Here is a 20,709-nt window from a genome sequence, read left to right as displayed (position 1 = left end):
GGTCTGTATGATCGCGGGTCTGTCGGGTCTTTGTTTTGTTTGGGGAGTAGGATTGTTCTGGAAGTGCCAAAGTCCTCCATTTGGGTATCTTCCGTGTATATTGCATTGTATAATTGGGTCAGCACTGGTACTATGTCCGTTGTTAGTATTTCGTAATATTCTGTCGTGAAACCGTCCGGTCCCGGCGTTTTCCCTCCCGCTGCTGTCGCGATTACTTCCAGGACCTCCTCCTCTCGTATGTCGGCGTTCAGTACTGTTTTTTGTTCCTCTGTGAGTCTCGGCAGACTCATTGTTTCTAAAAAATTGTGAATGTCTTGTATGTTGGCTGGCTCTGCCTGGTATAGATTTTCAAAATATTCGTATAATATTTGGGTTATCTCTTCCTGTTTTGTCATAAAGGTGTTATCGTTGGTGTGCCTTAGGGTTAGTATTGGTTTGTGTGGCTGTCTTTGTTTAGCTAGATTTGCTAACAGTCGCCCCGTCTTATTGCCCCACCTATAAAATTTGTTTTTTGTTAATTGTGTTTGCCAATGTGCATGTGTATATACGAATTCGTTCAGCAGGTGTTTTGCTGTGAGGAATATTTGATATGAGTTATCATCTTGGGCGTCTATGTGTTCTTTTTGTGTTGCCAAGAGGGAGCTATGTAAGGCCTCAAATTCTGTTTGAAATTTTTTCCTTTTGTGGGACACGTAGCTTATGATGTGGCCTCTCATCACTGCCTTTGAGGCTTGCCAGAAAAGTGCTATGTTGTCTATGTGTTCTCTGTTATCGTCTGCGTAATTGTTCCAGTGTAATTTTATGTACTCTCTGAAGTCTTCCGATTCCCATAGATATGAGGGGAAATGCCATAACCACGACAGCTTCCGAGAAGGGACCATTTGTAGTGTTGTTGCAATCGGTGCGTGATCGCTTAGGGATATCGGATGAATTATAGATTGCTGGTGGCAATCAAATATTTTATTCGATATTAAGAAGAAGTCTATTCGAGAGAACGAGTGATGGGCATTGGAGCAGCATGTATATTCTCTGCTAGTTGGGTTTGAAAGTCGCCACAGGTCGCACACGTGGATTTGGTCTATTAGTGTGATTAGCGCGTGTGTGGTTGGGGTTGGTTGGGTGGAAGGTCCTGTTCTGTCTAGTGAGTCGTCTTGTATGCCATTAAAATCTCCCCCCAGGATTATGTGGTCGTTTAGATAAGGTTGTAGTTGTTCTGTTAATGTTGCATAGAATTTTGGTTGGCCTGTGTTGGGGGCGTATATGTTCACCAAGCAGTATGTTTGTGAGTCTATGCTGACCCTCAGCACCAAGTATCTCCCTTGTGGGTCTGCTATGGTTTGCTTCGTCGTGTGTGGTATGTTTTTCCTAATTAGGATGGCTACTCCTTGGGATGCTGATGTATGTGAGGCTGTGTAACATGTTTCTATCCACGGTGCTCTCAGCTCACCCTTCCCCTCTTTTTTCCAATGTGTTTCCTGCAGAAACACAATGTCTGGCTTGTGTCACTTCAAGTGTATTAGTACTTTTTTTCGTTTAATAGGTGTGTTAAGTCCATCTACGTTCCAAGATAGAATTTGTAGTGTTTTGGGTGTGTGGTATTCTGTTGTCTCTGAGTCTATAGGCATGTTGATATACGTGTTTTGGTTATATTTACCGTTATGTTTGCCTTTTTGTTGTTGTCGCGTCCCCCGGTCCCAGCGAGCCGTGGGTGCAACTGAATGGTGGTCGTGCCGTGTCGGCGGGGTCCTCCGATCTCCTTGTTAGCTTTTTTCCTAGAAGTCAGATGGGTCATAGTGAAAAACATGAAAAAAAACATATAAACATAAAACATGAATGTAGTCTTTTCTTTTGCATTAGTGCTGCCACATCCACGTTATTTGGATCAGGGTCGTGTTGGGGATCATGGATCTAGTTCCCTCTTTCTTTTTGTCTCATCCTTGTCCGTCTTCTTCTTCCAGTCGTAGGTGTCTTCTTGCATCTTCCGGAGTGTTAAATATCAGGGATCTGTTGCCTTCTTGGACCCGAAGTTTTGCGGGATATAGCAGTTGGAAACGTGTATTTTGTTCGTGCAGGGCTTGACAGATTGGAGTGAATAGTTTGCGTTTTTGAGAAACTGCAGCTGAGAAGTCCTGAAATATGAGGATTTTTGTTCCTTGAATTATCAGTTCTTTTCGTCGTCTGTAAGCCTGTACAATACTTTCTTTCGTTGCCCAGTGTGTGTACTTGGCTATCACTGGGCGGGGTCGGGTTCTGTTGTTGCGTCCATCTCCTGGCGGGCCAACTCTGTGGGCCCTTTCAATTATTAAGGGGTCATTTGGCATGTTGAGTTGAAGGGCTTGTGGCAGGTCTGTGGTTAGATATGTTAAAGGGGTTGTCCCGCGACAGCAAGTGGGGTTAAGCACTTCCGTATGGCCATATAAATGCACTTTGTAATATACATTGTGCATTAAATATGAGCCATACAGAAGTTATTCAATTACTTACCTCCGTTCTCGCGCTGTCTCTGTGTCCCCGTCGCCATGGTGCCGACTAATTTCTGCCACAGCATGCCATTTTAGCCGCGCTTGCGCAGTCTTCTCTCTTCCCTCTGTGTACGAGCTTCTCCAGCGTGCCCGCGCGATACAGCTCGTCTGCGCATGCGCAGACGAGCTATCACTGTACGGGAGCGCGCAGGGGCGGCTATTCAGCTCCCGGCGTCCCTTTAAACAGGGGTGATTCACCCCGAATCAGCAACAGCCAGCCGGGACCATCCAGGAGCAGCTAGCCGGGACAACCGACCAGCAGCCAGCCGGGAAGATCAGCAGCCAGCCAGGACGATTAGCAGCCGGGAGCCACTCGGGATCAGCAGCCGCCAGCCGGGACGAACGCAATACAGCCGCCTGGGTAAGTGAGTTGTCTGTGGGTGCTGTGGGTGCTGTGGGTGCTGTGGGTGCTGTGGGAGCTGGGGGGGGGGGGTGAGGTGTCTGCGGTGCTGTGGGCGCTGGGGGGGTGAGGTGTCTGCGGTGCTGTGGGCGCTGTGGGGGGGGTGAGGTGTCTGCGGTCCTGTGGGTGCTGTGGGCGTTGGGGGGGTGAGGTGTCTGCGGTCCTGTGGGTGCTGTGGGCGCTGGGGGGGGTGAGGTGTCTGCGGTCCTGTGGGTGCTGTGGGCGCTGGGGGGGTGAGGTGTCTGCGGTCCTGTGGGTGCTGTGGGCGCTGGGGGGGTGAGGTGTCTGCGGTCCTGTGGGCGCTGGGGGGGGGGTGTGAGGTGTCTGCCGTGCTGTGGGCGCTGGGGGGGGGGGCGGAGGGGTGAGGTGTCTGCCGTGCTGTGGGCGCTAGGGGGGGGGGTGAGGTGTCTGCGGTCCTGTGGGTGCTGTGGGCGCTGGGGGGGTGAGGTGTCTGCGGTCCTGTGGGTGCTGTGGGCGCTAGGGGGGTGAGGTGTCTGCGGTCCTGTGGGCGCTGGGGGGGGGGGGTGTGAGGTGTCTGCCGTGCTGTGGGCGCTGGGGGGGTGAGGTGTCTGCGGTCCTGTGGGTGCTGTGGGTGCTGGGGGGGTGAGGTGTCTGCGGTCCTGTGGGTGCTGTGGGCGCTGGGGGGGTGAGGTGTCTGCGGTCCTGTGGGCGCTGGGGGGGGGGTGTGAGGTGTCTGCCGTGCTGTGGGCGCTGGGGGGGGGGGCGGAGGGGTGAGGTGTCTGCCGTGCTGTGGGCGCTGGGGGGGGGGGGTGAGGTGTCTGCGGTCCTGTGGGTGCTGTGGGCGCTGGGGGGGTGAGGTGTCTGCGGTCCTGTGGGTGCTGTGGGCGCTGGGGGGGTGAGGTGTCTGCGGTCCTGTGGGCGCTGGGGGGGGGGGGTGTGAGGTGTCTGCCGTGCTGTGGGCGCTGGGGGGGGGTGAGGTGTCTGCGGTCCTGTGGGTGCTGTGGGCGCTGGGGGGGTGAGGTGTCTGCGGTGCTGTGTGCGCTGGGGGGGGAGTGTGAGGTGTCTGCCGTGCTGTGGGCGCTGGGGGGGTGAGGTGTCTGCGGTCCTGTGGGTGCTGTGGGCGCTTGGGGGGTGAGGTGTCTGCGGTCCTGTGGGGGCTGTGGGCGCTGGGGGGGGGTGAGGTGTCTGCGGTGCATGAATGAATGAATGCATGACTGGATATGTGTGCATAAGTGCGTGCGGATGCATGGATGGATGATGCTGCATGAATGAATGAATGCATGCATGCATGCAAGCATGCATGCATGGATGTGTGCAGGCCGCATGGGCGTTTGGATGAGGCCACATGGGCGGATGTCTTTGTACGTGACGATGCGTGTGTAGGGGGTCTATCAATGAAGACCAAAATGCGAATGTTGCCTAAGTGCAAATTTAGAGGAAATATTATATTGAGTAATCATTGAGAACCATAATAATCCTTTACACACAGACTGTCCAGTAAATCAGCATGAGTTCTAGTCTATTGTTGTACATTGCTTAGTCTTTATGCAAGATGAAAAGACGGCATTTCCAAATATTCCCTCATACTAAGTGTCAAACTACTTTTGCTGACCAAACCCTCATTCCTACAGATTACCATATGGCTGTAAATCAAAAGCCTTCTATACAAAAGGTATCAGCAAAACTGTTTGAAGTGTACAGACGGCTCCATAGTGTCTGATTGCATTTCTTCCCAAATCAGAATGTAATCTTCAAGGTCCATCAACAATTTGCACATCAAAAGAGATGGCATTGTTTCTAGTTTAGACATAGAACTGGTTCAGCCACCTCCTCGGGAGTCAGCACATTGTTGATAAGTTGGGATTCAGTAAGATAGCTGAATAAAATCTAATTAATCATACATTTAGTATTCTAAAATCAATATTCAAATAAACGCTTGAATATACTTTTTTACATATGATTCTATATGCAAATTCTACTAGCAACTTCCGGAATGTTTTACATATAATACATAACATTATATAACCAAATAACTAATGTCACATTTATTACAATGTTTCATTATCTTTCTTATGTTAGGGGTCATCCAATATTTTTAATAACCTATCACGTGCATAAGTCTGTGTGGATGCATGGATGAGGCCGCGTGTGTGCGTGCGTGCGTGCGTGCATGCATGCGTGTTCAGATGGATGGATGTGTCTGCTGGTCTGTAGCTGTGGGTGGTTTGGTTGTTGTAGCTTAGCATCTCTGTTGATCTACGCCTTCTTGTCTTTAAAATGCAGAGCGTATACGTTGGAGCGCATCGGTGGCCATTGGAGATTCCAGGGTTTGGACTCGTGATATTCTTCCGAAGTCACTGCAGGAGGGTGAGTATTTGCACCACACTTTCTTTCCCACACACAGCAGATCAGTCACTTTACAACACAAAATCACAATGCCTGGCTGCGTGGTTCCAACTTGCACCACATACTGGAAGAAGGGAGGCGAAAATTGTCTGCATGTATTTCCAACGAATATCGAAAAAACAAGACTTTGGCTACAGCAGGCTCCTCACATCTTTGTTGACGTTGAAGAGTGGCTTACTAAGATGTCCCAAAAAAAAGATCCTTACAGTTATCGTTTGTGCAGCAAACATTTCTTGGAGGATTGCTACATTACAGTCAGCGACCGTAAGAAATTGAAGCCCGATGCTGTGCCAAGTATATTCCCAACAGCATTGGAAATTGAGACCCTGTTAGCGAAGAAAGCTAAACGTTCAAGAAAACGCAGAAGAATTGGGGAGACGCAGCAGCCAGAAATTTCAGCCACAGAAACTTCGCGGGAAGACACTTCGCGGGAAGACACTTCGCGCGAAGAATCTACCCTGTTTGCACCTAGCGCGGTTCAAGAAATGACAGTCGACGTGTATCTCCAAGGTGATGAAACACAGCTAGAAATTCCTCTGACAGTAATCAGTGAAGGTCGTACAGTAGATGCAAAGGTAATCGTCAATTTCAAAAGACAGTTTGAGCTAAGAGAAACCGACAACGAAGCAAGCAATGCCGGGAGGGGTAAATGCAAGTCCTGTCAAGCAGCGGCAATTAAATCGCAACACAGGACACAACTCCAGACAAGAAGCATTGGCATCCAATGCAATGAAGTAGAAGCCAGTCCACACCGGAATCCAATTTCATTTAAAATCCCACAGGGCACTCCGTGCTCTTCTACACCTTTAAAAACCAATATGGGTAATTCTGCCTTCCAAGACATACGAGAAGAGAGCCCAATATCCAAAACAGCAAATGAGGCCAATAGAATCAATATGCAACCCTCAAGTTGCAATATTGCTTCTACTTTTGAGGAAAGCCTTTCAAGTGTTTTTTCTGATGATCCAAACGACTCGACATTCAGAGCATCGCAAGCATCGGAGAGTTCCGGTAGTGAGGATTTTGCCATTCCTTCTGATTCCGAAAACCCCTTGAGCTACCCCTTACCAGAATTTGAAACCTTAGCTCCAACAGAGATGGACCCATCCGCTGAAGAAAAGTACATAGTTTTCAAAAGCTCCTTGATGGGTTTATTTTCAATGATCCCTTGCCCTTACCGAAAGCAATGCTGTCTTAAACTAACTCACGTCAAGATTTTCCCAAAGGGATCTATGGTAATTGTGAAATCTTTCTGTGAAAGAGGCTACACCTGCAACTTGTGGCGAAGCCAACCACTCATCCACAATTGCCCGGCGGGGAACATTTTACTTGCTTCCAGTGTCCTTCTCAGCGGATCTAATTTTGCAAAAGTTAGTAATATGCTATATATTCTGAAACTTCAAGGAATATCAAAAAGCACTTTTTACCGCCACCAACATCACTTATTATTCCCAGTGATAGATAATCATTGGATGCAGCAGAGGGCAAATCTAATAGCAGAAATGAAATCAACACCCTTGTATTTAGCTGGCGATGGGCAATCAGATAGCCCGGGTTTTTCTGCAAAGTACACCGTTTATACTTTTTTGGAGTTGGACAGCAAAAAAATTTTGGGCTTCACGGTGGAACAACTTGTTCCACCTGCTTCGTCAGTTTCGCTTGAAACCACTGCATTCCGGAAAACACTACTTGAATTGATCGCCGATGGATTAAACGTTCAAATAGTCGCAACTGATCGGCATGTCTCCATACGTAAGGTAATGCGCCAGGAATTCCCAGAAATTTTGCACGAATTTGATGTCTGGCATGTGGCCAAAGCTGTCGGCAAGCAGTTGCTTGTGGCTTCCAAAAGCACACACTGCGCAACCATTTCCCCGTGGATATCGAGCCTCAAAAATCATCTGTGGTGGTGTTCGCTAACCAGTCAAAAAAATCCCGAATTACTGGTAGAAAAATGGAAATCGGCAACAAATCACATTATCGACGTTCACGAGTGGGAGAACAATGCCCAATATCACCGCTGCAGTCACGCCCTTCTTGAACCAACCACCTCTTGGTTAGCCCCTAACAGTACAGCACATAGCAAAGTCAAGACTGTGGTTCTGAAAACAAGTTTACTGAAAGACATCCGCCATCTTTCCAATTTTTGTCACACTGGCGATTTGGAGATTTTTCACGCCAGTGTATTGAAATACAGGCCCAAACGAATTCATTTTTTTTATGACGGAATGGTGGCTAGAACGCAACTTGCTGTTCTAGACCACAATTACAACGTAGGTAGGATTCAAAAACTCAGAAGAACGCAATCAGAACACGGGATAGAGGACTGGAAGTGTTACCGAGTGGAGTACTCCAAAGCACGGAAGCAGTGGATTTTGAAAGCTCTTTATGAGCCTAAGTCCATTGCATTTGTATTTGACATCATTCGTGACATTGTGATGTTCGCCAAAGGTGAGATGTCCATCTCCTGGCATTCAAAATCCTCAGAATTCCCACATAATATTGCACCTGTTGTGAAACCCAGTGAAGAGGAATTGGTTCACAAATTTCAAAGTCGATTTCCAAGGTAATCCCGAAAAAACTTTGGTGGGTATAAAAAAAACAAAAAAACACACTTTAACCAAAAATTTCGTAATATTTTTGTATCAGGTGCAACTATTGTTTCATGTATGTCTATTGTAAATCGGTGAACTACAATTTTCAATGGTTCGTCTGTCTCTTTTATCTGTGTCTCTTTACTACTTGCTTTGTCTTTTGTATAGTTTACATGTGCGTTTTAATCTTATTTCCATGTGTGTGTATAGTGTTATTTATTTAACATTGGTCACTTATCCTTATTTATTTCCTATGCCCTCTAGTCCCTTTTGTTAATCGCATTTATATCCCATTTTACTCTTTGCAATCATCTGCATAAAATGCCTTTTTTGTATAGAATGTATAACTGGCACAATTTGAAACGTTGCCGGTCTTATCCCATAAATCCTATGCATTTTTCCATGGGTGTTTCAAACTAATTTTAAATTTATTAATTTTTAACATTTTGTAACAAAGTCGGCCCTTTACAGTAGAATTTTTAGTTAGGGAATTTTTTATTTTTTTAGATAGGTCTCGCAAGAGAATGAGGATCCTTGTCGTGGATTGCGGGCTTACGGTAAAATGACCAAATTAATGACACTCTTATTTAAAAGTATAGCAATAATATTTATAAAATGTTTTTGCACAAATTCTTAATTTGGTCATTTTATTAACCAATACCTCATTGCTAATTTTTTGGGGATGTAAGTTATTGCACTAACATTAATTACAAAGTAGGTGCATGTGTTTGCGAATACATGCGCACGCGCACCTTGTCCACGTGTACATGCATACGTCTGTCTGGGAGATATATAATCTCTCTCATACACACCCACACAGACGTATGCATATATGTATGTATTACACACATACCTGTGTGTAGGTTACATACATGCATACATAGACATACACATGTGTGTGTGTGTGTATGTATATGTATAATATATATATATATACACACACACACATATAGTGTGTATGTGTATATATATATACATACACACATATAGTGTGTGTATGTGTATATATGTGTATATATATATATATATATATATATATATATATACACACATATAGTGTGTATGTGTGTATATATATATATATATATACACACATACACACATAGTGTGTGTATGTGTATGTATATTTATATATATACACATACACACACACTATATGTGTATGTATGTATGTATGTATGTATATATATACACACACACACACACACACATAGTGTGTGTATGTGTATATATATATATATATATATATATACACACACACACATATAGTGTGTGTGTATGTATATGTATATGTATATATATATATATATATATACACACACACACATATAGTGTGTGTATGTGTATATATATATATATACATACACACATATATACGTACACACACACACACTATGTGTGTGTATGTATGTATATATAATATATATATATACACACACACACACACTCTGTGTGTGTGTGTGTGTATATATATATAATTATATATATATATATATATATATACATATATACACACACACACATTGTGTGTGTGTGTATGTATATGTATGTATATATATATATATATATATACATATACACACACACACACATTGTGTGTGTGTGTGTATATATATATACACATATATACACACACTCACACATTGTGTGTGTGTGTGTATATATATATATATATATATATATATATATATATATATATATATATGTGTGTGTGTGTGTGTGTGTGTGTACACGCATATATACCCACACAAATTTTGGTGAACAAAACTTTTTTTTCAATCACACCATCGATGTTGGGAGTGCATTGCAGCTATTACATTACAGTACTTTCCACTGACTTCAGCACTGGACAGCTCCCTGCTATAACGAAGCCTTGCCTCGCTGTGCAGGGGAAAGGTTCAGCACTGGACAGCTCCCTCCTCCCTTATAGAGACCTGCAAAGGAATACACAGGCAGGCAGACAGACAAAGAGAGAGAGGCAGACAGACAGAGAGGCAGACAGACAGAGAGAGAGGCAGACAGATATGTGTGTCAAAATACATACACACACAACCCACATTTTGTGTGTGTATATATTATACACACTAACATACGCATATGTAGTCATGTATATACATACTGATGGAACGATTAGTGATTATGGTCGAGACGTTACAAATAAAAAAACCACACACTGTATATATTTTCCCAAAAAATTTATTAACATTTTTAAATATGTAAAACCTGAAAACAAAATTGCACAAATTGCACAAAAAATTGCACAAACATCCTATAAGTTCAAATGAAAATCCAAATTGCTTTCAGTCAGGTCCATGTAGAACTGGAAACCCGTGTAATTTCCGTGCGGATCAGGGTAAGCTGTACGTATCGATTTTATAACGCACGCTGGTATGGGGATTCTATTGTTTTTCCCCAAGAATCCGTGTATCCACGCTGTATAAGAGCGATATGCGCCCACACGCATAACCCTAAAAAAAATAATAAAAAAGGAAATATATTAATATTTCTAAACTTATTAAAACATTTTAAGTAGTCTACATGAAGAAAAAAAAAAAAATTAGATATCTTATGTTTTTCCAGGTTGCCTTTTTCACTAACCTTTTTTCCTTTTCCAATGAACTTTTACCTTTGTTAAAAATTATACTTGCATTGTCTTGTGTGTTGTACAATAAAATTATTATAAATACCTATTGTTTGTGGTGTCGTACTGTCTCCGGGTGACCAGTGCCGATAATCTTATGGCGTGTTCTAGGTTTTCACGTACAAGCGCATACTGGGCAAATAATGGATGTTGTGTCACACATAGGCAAGCTTCCGGTAAAATCTGTAGGACCACATCGTGTTCTCGGCAACACACACACTCTGCCACTGTGGGCATGCAAATGCACTGCCCACAGTGACACCACTCTTTGTTGCCAAGCCTGCCATGGGGATCTTCAGTGGATCCTGAAGCACCCGCTTCTGGTGCACCCTGCGGATCATTCTGAAAACACTGTAGACTGCTTATGTCCGCCTGAGCATATAGCGAGTCTAACAGTTGTTGTTGAACCTAAGAAGGGATTAATATGAAGAATAATGTATTTAATGTTTTAGGAAAAAAGGAAGGGGTACATTTTTACTTGTATGGTGTTGCTGAAAGCGGCATGCTCATCCTTATTAGGCAGGGCACAGATTCCTGTATGTATATGTGCATACATACACAGACGTACGTACGCGTTTGTATGTATATACACAGATGTACGTACGTGTTTGTATGTATATACTGACGTACGGGTGTGAGTGCATTAACACGTACACGCGTGCGTACCAGTGTATGCCTAAACACGTACACACGTGTGTGTGTGTGTGTGTGTGTGTGTGTGTATATATTATACTGTGTGTACACACGTAAGTGTGACTGTATATACACATACACTGGTTCCTACGTGTGACTGTATATACACATACACTGGTTCCTACGTGTGACTGTATATACACATACACTGGTTCCTACGTGTGACTGTATATACACATACACTGGTTCCTACGTGTGACTGTATATACACATACACTGGTTCCTACGTGTGACTGTATATACGCATACACTGGTTCCTACGTGTGACTGTATATACACATACACTGGTTCCTACGTGTGACTGTATATACACATACACTGGTTCCTACGTGTGACTGTATATACACATACACTGGTTCCTACGTGTGACTGTATATACACATACACTGGTTCCTACGTGTGACTGTATATACACATACACTGGTTCCTACGTGTGACTGTATATACACATACACTGGTTCCTACGTGTGACTGTATATACACATACACTGGTTCCTACGTGTGACTGTATATACACATACACTGGTTCCTACGTGTGACTGTATATACACATACACTGGTTCCTACGTGTGACTGTATATACACATACACTCGTTCCTACGTGTGACTGTATATACACATACACTGGTTCCTACGTGTGACTGTATATACACATACACTGGTTCCTACGTGTGACTGTATATACACATACACTGGTTCCTACGTGTGACTGTATATACACATACACTGGTTCCTACGTGTGACTGTATATACACATACACTGGTTCCTACGTGTGACTGTATATACACATACACTGGTTCCTACGTGTGACTGTATATACACATACACTGGTTCCTACGTGTGACTGTATATACACATACACTGGTTCCTACGTGTGACTGTATATACACATACACTGGTTCCTACGTGTGACTGTATATACACATACACTGGTTCCTACGTGTGACTGTATATACACATACACTGGTTCCTACGTGTGTATGTATATAGAGATACACACGTACGTTCGTGTGTGTGTATATATATATGCACGCGCATGTATATACCCACACACACGCGCATCTGTGTGTGTGTGTGTGTGTATATATATATATATATATATATATATATATATATATATATATACCCGTGTGTGTGTGTGTATATATATATATATATATATATATATATATATATATATATATATACACACACACATACCCACACACACGAAATAATGTATTGAAATAATAACTTGTACGGGACTGATGCCTAGTTGCAGTTTCAAACAAAAAAATTTTTAAACATATTTCAAGACATACCGCAGAATATTGCCGTGTTTCGGGTAAATCCTCATCTTCCTCGCTCTCAGATTGTAAATCCTGTTAAAAATAAAATAAAAAATTATTATGTTTATTGGCATTGGTTTGCTTCAACCTTTCCATTTTCAGCAAAAACTTACCTCTCCAAAAGAATCTGATGAATAATCAAGCTCCTCAAATTCAAGATCTTCCTGGAACATGTTGGTGCTTGAATTGTACTACAAAAAAACTAATAAAAAAAAACAAACCAAAAAAAAAAGTTAGTGGCACTTCAAGAACAGTTATGGAAGCAGCAGCATTTTCTAATAACAATCTTTTAAAATGTCCATGGCAGGCATAATTTAGGCAAATTTTAGAATGATTACTGGGCGATTGTGGACAGATTGTTGATAGCTAGCATTATCCGCAGTCTGTAGGCAGATAGCATGCATATTGTATGTAGAATGCAGGTAAATAGTGTTGATTGAAGGCAGTGTTTGTTGTGTAGATTGCATGCAGATGCTACGTCTATTCCATGCAAATTTTCCGAAGATTGCATGATTATTGTATGAATGAATTGTGCGGAATGTATGCTGATTCAAATCAGTTTGCAGTCACATGCACATTGTAGCACATGGAAGCACACGGCAGCCCAAAAAGGAAAAAACAAAACAAAACATGGAAGCACACAGCAGGCACACAAAAAAGAAACAAAAAAATGGAAGCACACGGCTGGCACAAAAAAGAAAAAAAAAAAAAAAGGATGGTACGCGGAAGCACACGGCAGGCACAGAATAAAAAAACAGCACATGGCAGGCACACAGAAGCACACGGCAGGCACATGTTAGAACATGGCAAGCACACAGCAGGCCCCAAAAAAAGGGAAGCACACGGCAGGCAAAAAACAAAAAAAACAAAAAAATAAAATGGAAGCACACGGCAGGCACAAAAAAGAAAATGAAAAAAAAAAGGGGGCACGCGGAAGCACACGGCAGGCACAGAAAAAAAAGCAGCACACGGCAGGCACATGTTAGAACACGGAAGCACACAGCAGGCCCAAAAATAAGGGAAGCACACGGCAGGCAAAAAACCAAAAAAACATAGAAGCACACGGCAGGCACAAAAAAAAGGAGCACACGGCAGGCACAGAAAGAAAAAGTAGCACACGGCAGGCACATGTTAGAACACGGCAGGCACACGGAAGCACACAGCAGGCCCAAAAAAAAGGGAAGCACACGGCAGGCAAAAAACCAAAAAAAAAAAAAGTAGCACACGGCAGGCACAGAAAGAAAAAGCAGCACACGGCAGGCACATGTTAGAACACAGCAGGCACACGGAAGCACACAGCAGGCCCAAAAAAAAGGGAAGCACACGGCAGGCAAAAAAAAAAAAAAAACAAAAACCTGGAAGCACACGGCAGGTACAAAGAAAAAGGGGAACACGCCAGGCACATGAAAGCACACGGCAGGCACAAAAATAAAAAAAAAAAAAAAATTTAAAAAAAAATAAAATAAAAAATATATATATATTTAAAAAAAAATATGCACAAAAAAAAAAAAACAGGCGAATGGAAGCAGGCGGCATGCGCAATAAAAACTGCTGTCGCCATAGCAGCACACAGCAGGAAAATAAAAAACGCAGCACATGGCAGGCACTATAAATATGTAATACACATTACAATACAGGGCATGCACAATACTTTTAAAAATGCACAGACTCACTGCATAAGGCAATGATCCTGTGCTAATCAATGCATAAAAGAGTACAGAGGAAAGGTGTACTTACCGGAGCTTCTGTGTAGTCAGGAGATGGGAGAAACAGCTGTTTGCTGTTTTCTCCGGTAGACAGCACCTCCCCGCTGTGACGCTTTCTGCCGACCCGCCAATCAGGCGGCTGGATCGGCGTTCCATTCATTTAGAAGAACACGCCTCCACCGATGACGTCAGTAACCTGCTCACGTGACCGGCGTCTCGGGAGCGCGCATGAGGCATCCAGGAAGAGCGAGCGGTGCACCGTGGAACGCACTCAGGGACTCAGCAGGCGCCATCTTAGTGGGAGAAGTTTTAAAAGTCATTTTTTCTGCGGACGTGTGAGTACAATGCGGTTTATAACCGCTCACAAGGGCTGCTTAATGACGGGGGGTGACAGGGGGAATGGGCTAATATGAAATTTTGCTATTCTGCCTCGGGACAACCCCTTTAAGAGTTGGACGTTGGTTATCGATTCCGGAATTCCCACAAAGCGTAGATTATTACGTCGGTGTCTGTTCTCTAGGTCGTCTATTTTTACCCGGAGTGTTTCGGTTTCTAGTCGGCTTCTTTGTAATGAGGCTTCTAAGGTGGCTATGGAGTGGTCTGTATTTTGGCTCTTTGCTTCTAGCTCTGTCAATCTTTGGGTGTTGTCTGTGATTTGTGACAGCGCTGAGTTTATGGATTTGTGCAGTGTCTCTAGTCTGTTGTCAAATAGTGGTAGTAATATTTTTGAGACCTCTTGCGCCACCATTGTGGCCTGTGTCATTTCTGTGCTGTTGTCCATCGATGGTTCAGTGGTTTGCGGAGGTGGGGTTTCGGTCCGATGTTATTGTAGCTCGGGGTGGGGTGTTTCTTGGGGAGGGTATGGGTTGTTGTGTGTTCTTGCTCTCTTTTTCTTTTGTTATTTTGATCGGTCTGTTTTTCTGCTTTCCTCCTGTGTTTGTTTTGTCTGTATCTATCTGGCGCGTTGCTTGTGTTGAGGTGTTTGAGTTACGTTCGTTTAGATATTTGTCCATATTTCGGTTTTCAGTTCTGGTGAGTATGCAGACTATGTGTACAGGGGCTGCTTTTTCCCTGTATCCAAGATCTCTTTTGTTTTGTTGCTGGTTTTTTAGTGCAGATGTGGCTTCTCGTTTAGTTATTATTCTTGCATTTTTGCTTGTGGGGTTCTATTGGGTTTTTCTGGTAGTTGTTGTTCTTGTTATGTTTACTTCTGCCCCCTTTCTCGCCTCCACCCTATTCCGAGGGGTTGGGGGTTTATGTTTTGCAGGTGTTTTCTCCTCCAGTTTGTTTTCTTCCCCTTTTCTTCCCTCCCCCCTCCTTAAGGTACTTTGTTTTTAGCTGTGTTATCCTTCTGTGTTCCTCCTTACTTTCTCTCCCCTCTCCCCTCCCCCCCAGACCTTGTTTATATCTTTGTTGTTTTGTTGGGGCCCTGCCCAGGGCTACGGCCGGGTGGGGTTTGTTTACTGTTCTTTTGTGTGGTTATGGGGGCTTTTGTGTGGGGTGTCTTTTGCTTTCCCCCTGCTGCTTTCCCGATGGCCTCTTTCTAGGGTGAAGTATGGGTGGAGGCTACCCAGTCTTCTGGGGGGGTTTCTGTGTCCTTCCCCTTACTCACTGGTTCGCTGGCGCCGCCACCAGGGCCCCAGGCCGCAGTTCCCGGGCCTCGTTGGGTCGCGGCCCACCGACAGCCTCCTCCCCGCCGGGGCCGGTGATTCAGGCATCGCTGGGCAGCGGCGCACTTCTGCCGGAGGAGCCGGTCTCCCAAGAGTCGCTCCGGCGGCTGTTGTAGTGGGCGGGGCTTGTCGCGGGTGTCGCGGCCAGGAATTTAGGCCACGGCTTCTGATGCTGCTAGGCCGCGGCGTTCCGGCCGCTCCGCGGGGGGTAGCGACGCTCCGGAGAGGCTCCCCGATTCGTCCGGATACCTTGGGGGATCCCTCCCCTCGCGCCGCTCTGTGTGAAGGTTGTCGCAGCCGGGGGCCTGGATCGCGGCTCCCGCCGCCGTTTGGCCTCCGCTTTCCTGCTTTCTTCCTGCAGGCTTGTGGCTCCCAGCGGGTTGTCTGGGCTCCTTCTGGGGTCTCTCGGGGTCCTCTCTGACCGGGGGTTTTCGCGGCCCGAAGTCTAGGCCGCGGTCTCGGGTGTCTCCTAGGCCGCAGCACTCCGGGGATCCTCTGCGCGTCTCAGGTGGAGGTCGGCGATCCGGCAGGTCTTACCGGAGGTCTCTGGCAAGGTAAGGTCCCGGTGTGCTGCGGGCTCCACGTCCTCTCTCTCCCCCCGCCCACGCCCCGGTTTGGCGGTTCCGCGGGTCGTGCTGTGGGGTCTCCCGGGGGCTTCCCGGGTAACTTTAGGGTGTGGAGGGCTTCTGCCTAGCAAGCGGGGGAGGTGTTCGTCCCCCACAGCTGCTTTTGTGGGGCACCAGAGGGTCCCAGTGACTCTGGGAAGCTGTATTTGCTGGAGCTCTGTAGGACACGTCCTGCTCCCTCTGTGTCTTGGGCGGAAGTCACAGTTGCTTTTTTAATGGACTACAAGTTTACTGAGGAACTACTCAGATAGTCATTGGTTGTGCCATGTAGATATGCCCCTGTATGTTGTGTGGAACAGCAAGTTGGCTGGATGACAGGCCTAGTGCCCTGCAATGTCATAGTATATATTGTGCTTTAGCTGGACTAGGAATGAGAGCCTTCTGAGGACCAGTTACATGAGAGGTATGGAGGAATCACTAAGCTAGGGGATAAGTATCTGATTGGTGGGGGTCCGATCACTTGGACCCCCACTGATCATAAGAACAGTGATCCTATGTACCTACAAATGATTGTAGTGGCAGTCTAGTATATGTGCTGCCCCCTATTAATTTAAATTAGACTACTGGAGATAGAATGGGCTGAATATGTCTAGAGATTTTAGCTCTTCCAGACACACCCATGCAGCTATCCCTGCTGATTAGCATTCAGTATACAGATGGCCTGTTTACAGCCCCCTTCAAGTCATTCTATGCACAATCTTGCCAATTTCTCTTCCCAAACTCTAAATGGATAAAAATGAGTTCATCATCTTTCCCTATATTGCTCCCTGTCCTTCAAACCATACTTACAAGCTATCACCACTTCCTGCCGCCTCCAACTCAAAAACATCTCTTGGATGTGATTAGAGATGAGCGAGCACACTCATCTGAGCTTGATGCTCGATCGAGTATTAGGCTACTCAAGGTGCTCGCTACTCGAGTCGAGCACAACGCAGTACTCAAATACATTTCATTTCCCCTCCCCGCATGTTTACTGCCATTTTTTAGCCACTAAACATGCAGGGAAGGCATTACCACTTCCTGCTGTGATGTGCCAACCCTGTGCACGTCTACAGCAGTGAGTGGCTAGCGGGATCAGGTGACCACCAAATACTTAAAATGGTGCCGCCAGCGGCTCGCCTCAGACGCATGCTGGCAGAGGTTAGGGAAAGAGCTGCTGAGATAGGGAAAGTGTTAGTGTAGTCCTTCTTAGGACTACTCCTCATTTTGTGAATTAGTATTTTTGCTGGCTGGGACCAGTAGTGCATCAATTTTTTTTCAAGCATCCTGGCTGTATTCTGCCCACTGGTAGAGGTTTTATGCAGTGTACTGCCAGGGGTGTACACACAGAACATAGGAATTTACCATTTTTAATTTACATTTTTTCTGGCCTTGCTCAGAGTCTATAAAAGCTAACAGTCTCTGTGTGCAGAGAATTAGCCATAGTTCTCATTGCTAAACAGTGGGTTCATTTTTCTGGCCTTGCTCACAGTCTGAAAAAGCTAACAGTCTCTGCATGCGGTGAATTAGCCGAAGTTCTCATCACTACACAGTGAGTTGATTTTTTCTGGCCTTGCTCACAGTCAATACTAAGAGTCTCTGTGTGCGGTGAATTAGCCATAGTTCTCATCGCTATACAGTGGATTGATTTTTTCTGGCCCTGTGCAGAGTCTGTCACATCTACCATTCTCTGTATGCAGTGAATTAGCCGTAGTTTTCATTGCTATACAGTGGGTTAACTTTTTCTGGTCTTGCTCAGAGTCTGTAAAAGCTAACAGTCTCTGTGTGCGGTGAATTAGCCGTAGTTCTCATCGCTATACAGTGGGTTAATTTTTTCTGGCCTTGCTCACAGTCTATAAAAGCTACCATTCCCTGTTTGCGGTGAATTAGCCGTAGTTCGCATTGCTATACAGTGGGTTAATTTTTTCTGGCCTTGCTCAGAGTCTATAAAAGCGACCATTCTCTCTGTGCGGTGAATTAGCCGTAGTTCTCATCGCTATACAGTGGGTTAATTTTTTCTGGCCTTGCTCAGAGTCTATAAAAGCGACCATTTTCTCTGTGCGGTGAATTAGCCATAGTTTTCATCGCTATACAGTGGGTTAATTTTTTCTGGCCTTGCTCAGAGTCTCTTAAATCTACCAGTCCCTGTGGGCGGTGATTTAGGCCTAGGTCTCAGCGTTATACACTGGTTAAATTTATTCTGGCCCTGATCAGAGTCTCTCAAATCTACCAGTCTCTGTAGGCGGTGAATTAGCCCCAGGGATCAGCGGTATCCACTGGTTAAATTTTTTCTGGCCCTGCTCTATGCTTTATCCTTCATGATGAAGAATAGGGGTAAGGGTCGAGGCCGAGGACGTGGGCCTCCCAATGAGGGTGTGGGCAGAGACCGAGGTCCTTGGCGGGGTGAAACAGTGCCCTGCTGCAGAGAGATTAGTAGAGCACCGCGTATCTCCACTCCCCAGCTTCATGTCACATTTTGCAGGTCCGCGTGGTAGACCATTAATTATTAAAAGCACAGCAGTGCAATCAGCTGCTGCCGTGGATAGCGGATAACACCTCCACTACTTTATCCGACACCCAGTCTTCCACGCAGTCCACTCACGCCACCCAAGGGAATGCATCTCTGAATCCTCAGGCTGCTCCTCCTTCCTCTAAGCCTGGTCACTCTAGGAAAAGGAGAGATTATGATGAACAGGCATACACCCAAGAACTCTTCTCGGGTCCCTGCCCTGAGTGTAAAAAAACGGTTCAACAGCCACGTGAGGAGTTTTCCATGACCGGTGCCGAAAATGTGGAACTTTCACAGACTCAGGGTGATGAGGGTTGGGACTTCGAATTACTTTCTCAAGATCTATTTGTGGATGATGAGGATGAGACACAGTTGTCTGTCAGTGAGGTGGTTGTTAGGGTAGTAAGTCTAAGGGAGGAGCAGACTGAGGAGTCAGAGGAAGAGCTGGTGGACGATGAGGTGACTGACCCCACCTGGCTTGCAAAGCTTCCTGAAGACAGGGCTTCAGAGGGGGAGGCAAGTGCTGCAACAGAACAGGTTGGAAGAGGCAGTGGAGTGGCCAGGGGGAGAAGCAGGGCCAGAGCAAATATTCCACCAACTGTTTCCCACAGCAATCCCTCGCGGCAAGCCTCCGTGCAGAGGGCTAGGTGTTCGAAGGTCTGGTGGTTTATTAGTGAGAACACGGAAGACCGACAAACAGTGTTGTGCAACTTGTGCCGCACCAAGATCAGCTGGGGAGCCACCACTACAAGCCTGACCACCACCAGCATGCACAGGCATATGATGGCTAAGCACCCCATGAGGTGGAACGAAAGCCATTCACCGCCTGCGGGTCACACCACTGCCTCTTCCCCCGTGTCACAACCTGGCACAGAGGTACATTCCACCTCCCAGGATGCAGGCACGAGCGCCTCCCGGCCTGCACCCACACCCTCACCTCTACGGTCCTCCACTGCCTCTACCAATGTGTCCGAGAGCAGCGTTCCACTGTCGCTAACCCAATCGTTGCAACAAAAGCAGAAATACACGGCCACCAACCCGCATGCACAATCTTTAAACGTGCATATCGCTAAACTACTCAGCCTGGAGATGCTGCCATACAGGCTATTACAAATGGAGGCTTTCCGCAACATGATGGCGGCAGCTGTCCCTCGGTACTCGGTCCCCAGTCGCCACTATTTTTCCCGGAGTACCGTCCCTGCCCTACACCAGCACGTCTCACGCAACATAAACCGTTTCATCACCTATGCGGTTACAGGGAAGGTCCACTTAACAACGGACACGTGGACAAGTGCTGGCGGGCAGATACACTACATCTCCCTGACGGCACATTGGGTGAACTTGGTGGAGGCTGGGACCGAGTCAGACCCCGGTTCTGCTCACAAGCTACCCACACCGAGGATTGCGGGTCCTACCTCGGTGTAGGTTTCACCGGAGAATTATTCCACCTCCTCCAAACACCCTCCCTCCTCCTCCACACCCTCCACCTCTCTATTACCACGTGTGAGCACGTTGCCGGCAGTCGGTAGCTCGAGGTGCTGTAGCACTGCGGTGGGCAAGCATCAGCAGGCCATGCTGAAACTATTCAACTTGGGAGAGAAGAGGCACACCGCCCAAGAGCTGTTGCAGGGTTTGACAGAGCAGACCGAGCAGTGGCTTTCGCCACTGAACCT

At 45.8% G+C, this 20,709-nt stretch overlaps 1 protein-coding gene across 1 annotated transcript; it reads right to left on the bottom strand.

Annotated features, from left to right (window-relative positions):
• Window positions 1–10,152: 10,152 nt before the first annotated feature.
• LOC136626616 (uncharacterized) lies at window positions 10,153–12,759 on the bottom strand. Its single transcript, XM_066601650.1, has 4 exons — window positions 12,660–12,759; window positions 12,520–12,579; window positions 10,571–10,932; window positions 10,153–10,351 (listed from the first exon to the last, which is right to left on the bottom strand). The coding sequence occupies exons 1-4, from the start codon at window positions 12,717–12,719 to the stop codon at window positions 10,153–10,155; spliced, it is 681 nt and encodes a 226-aa protein (XP_066457747.1). The 5' UTR covers window positions 12,720–12,759.
• Between the last annotated feature and the right edge of the window lie 7,950 nt (window positions 12,760–20,709).

Source organism: Eleutherodactylus coqui, chromosome 4 (genome assembly GCF_035609145.1).
Source record: "Eleutherodactylus coqui strain aEleCoq1 chromosome 4, aEleCoq1.hap1, whole genome shotgun sequence".
Classification (NCBI taxonomy): domain Eukaryota; kingdom Metazoa; phylum Chordata; class Amphibia; order Anura; family Eleutherodactylidae; genus Eleutherodactylus; species Eleutherodactylus coqui.
This window is presented reverse-complemented; position numbering and strand designations above follow the sequence as displayed.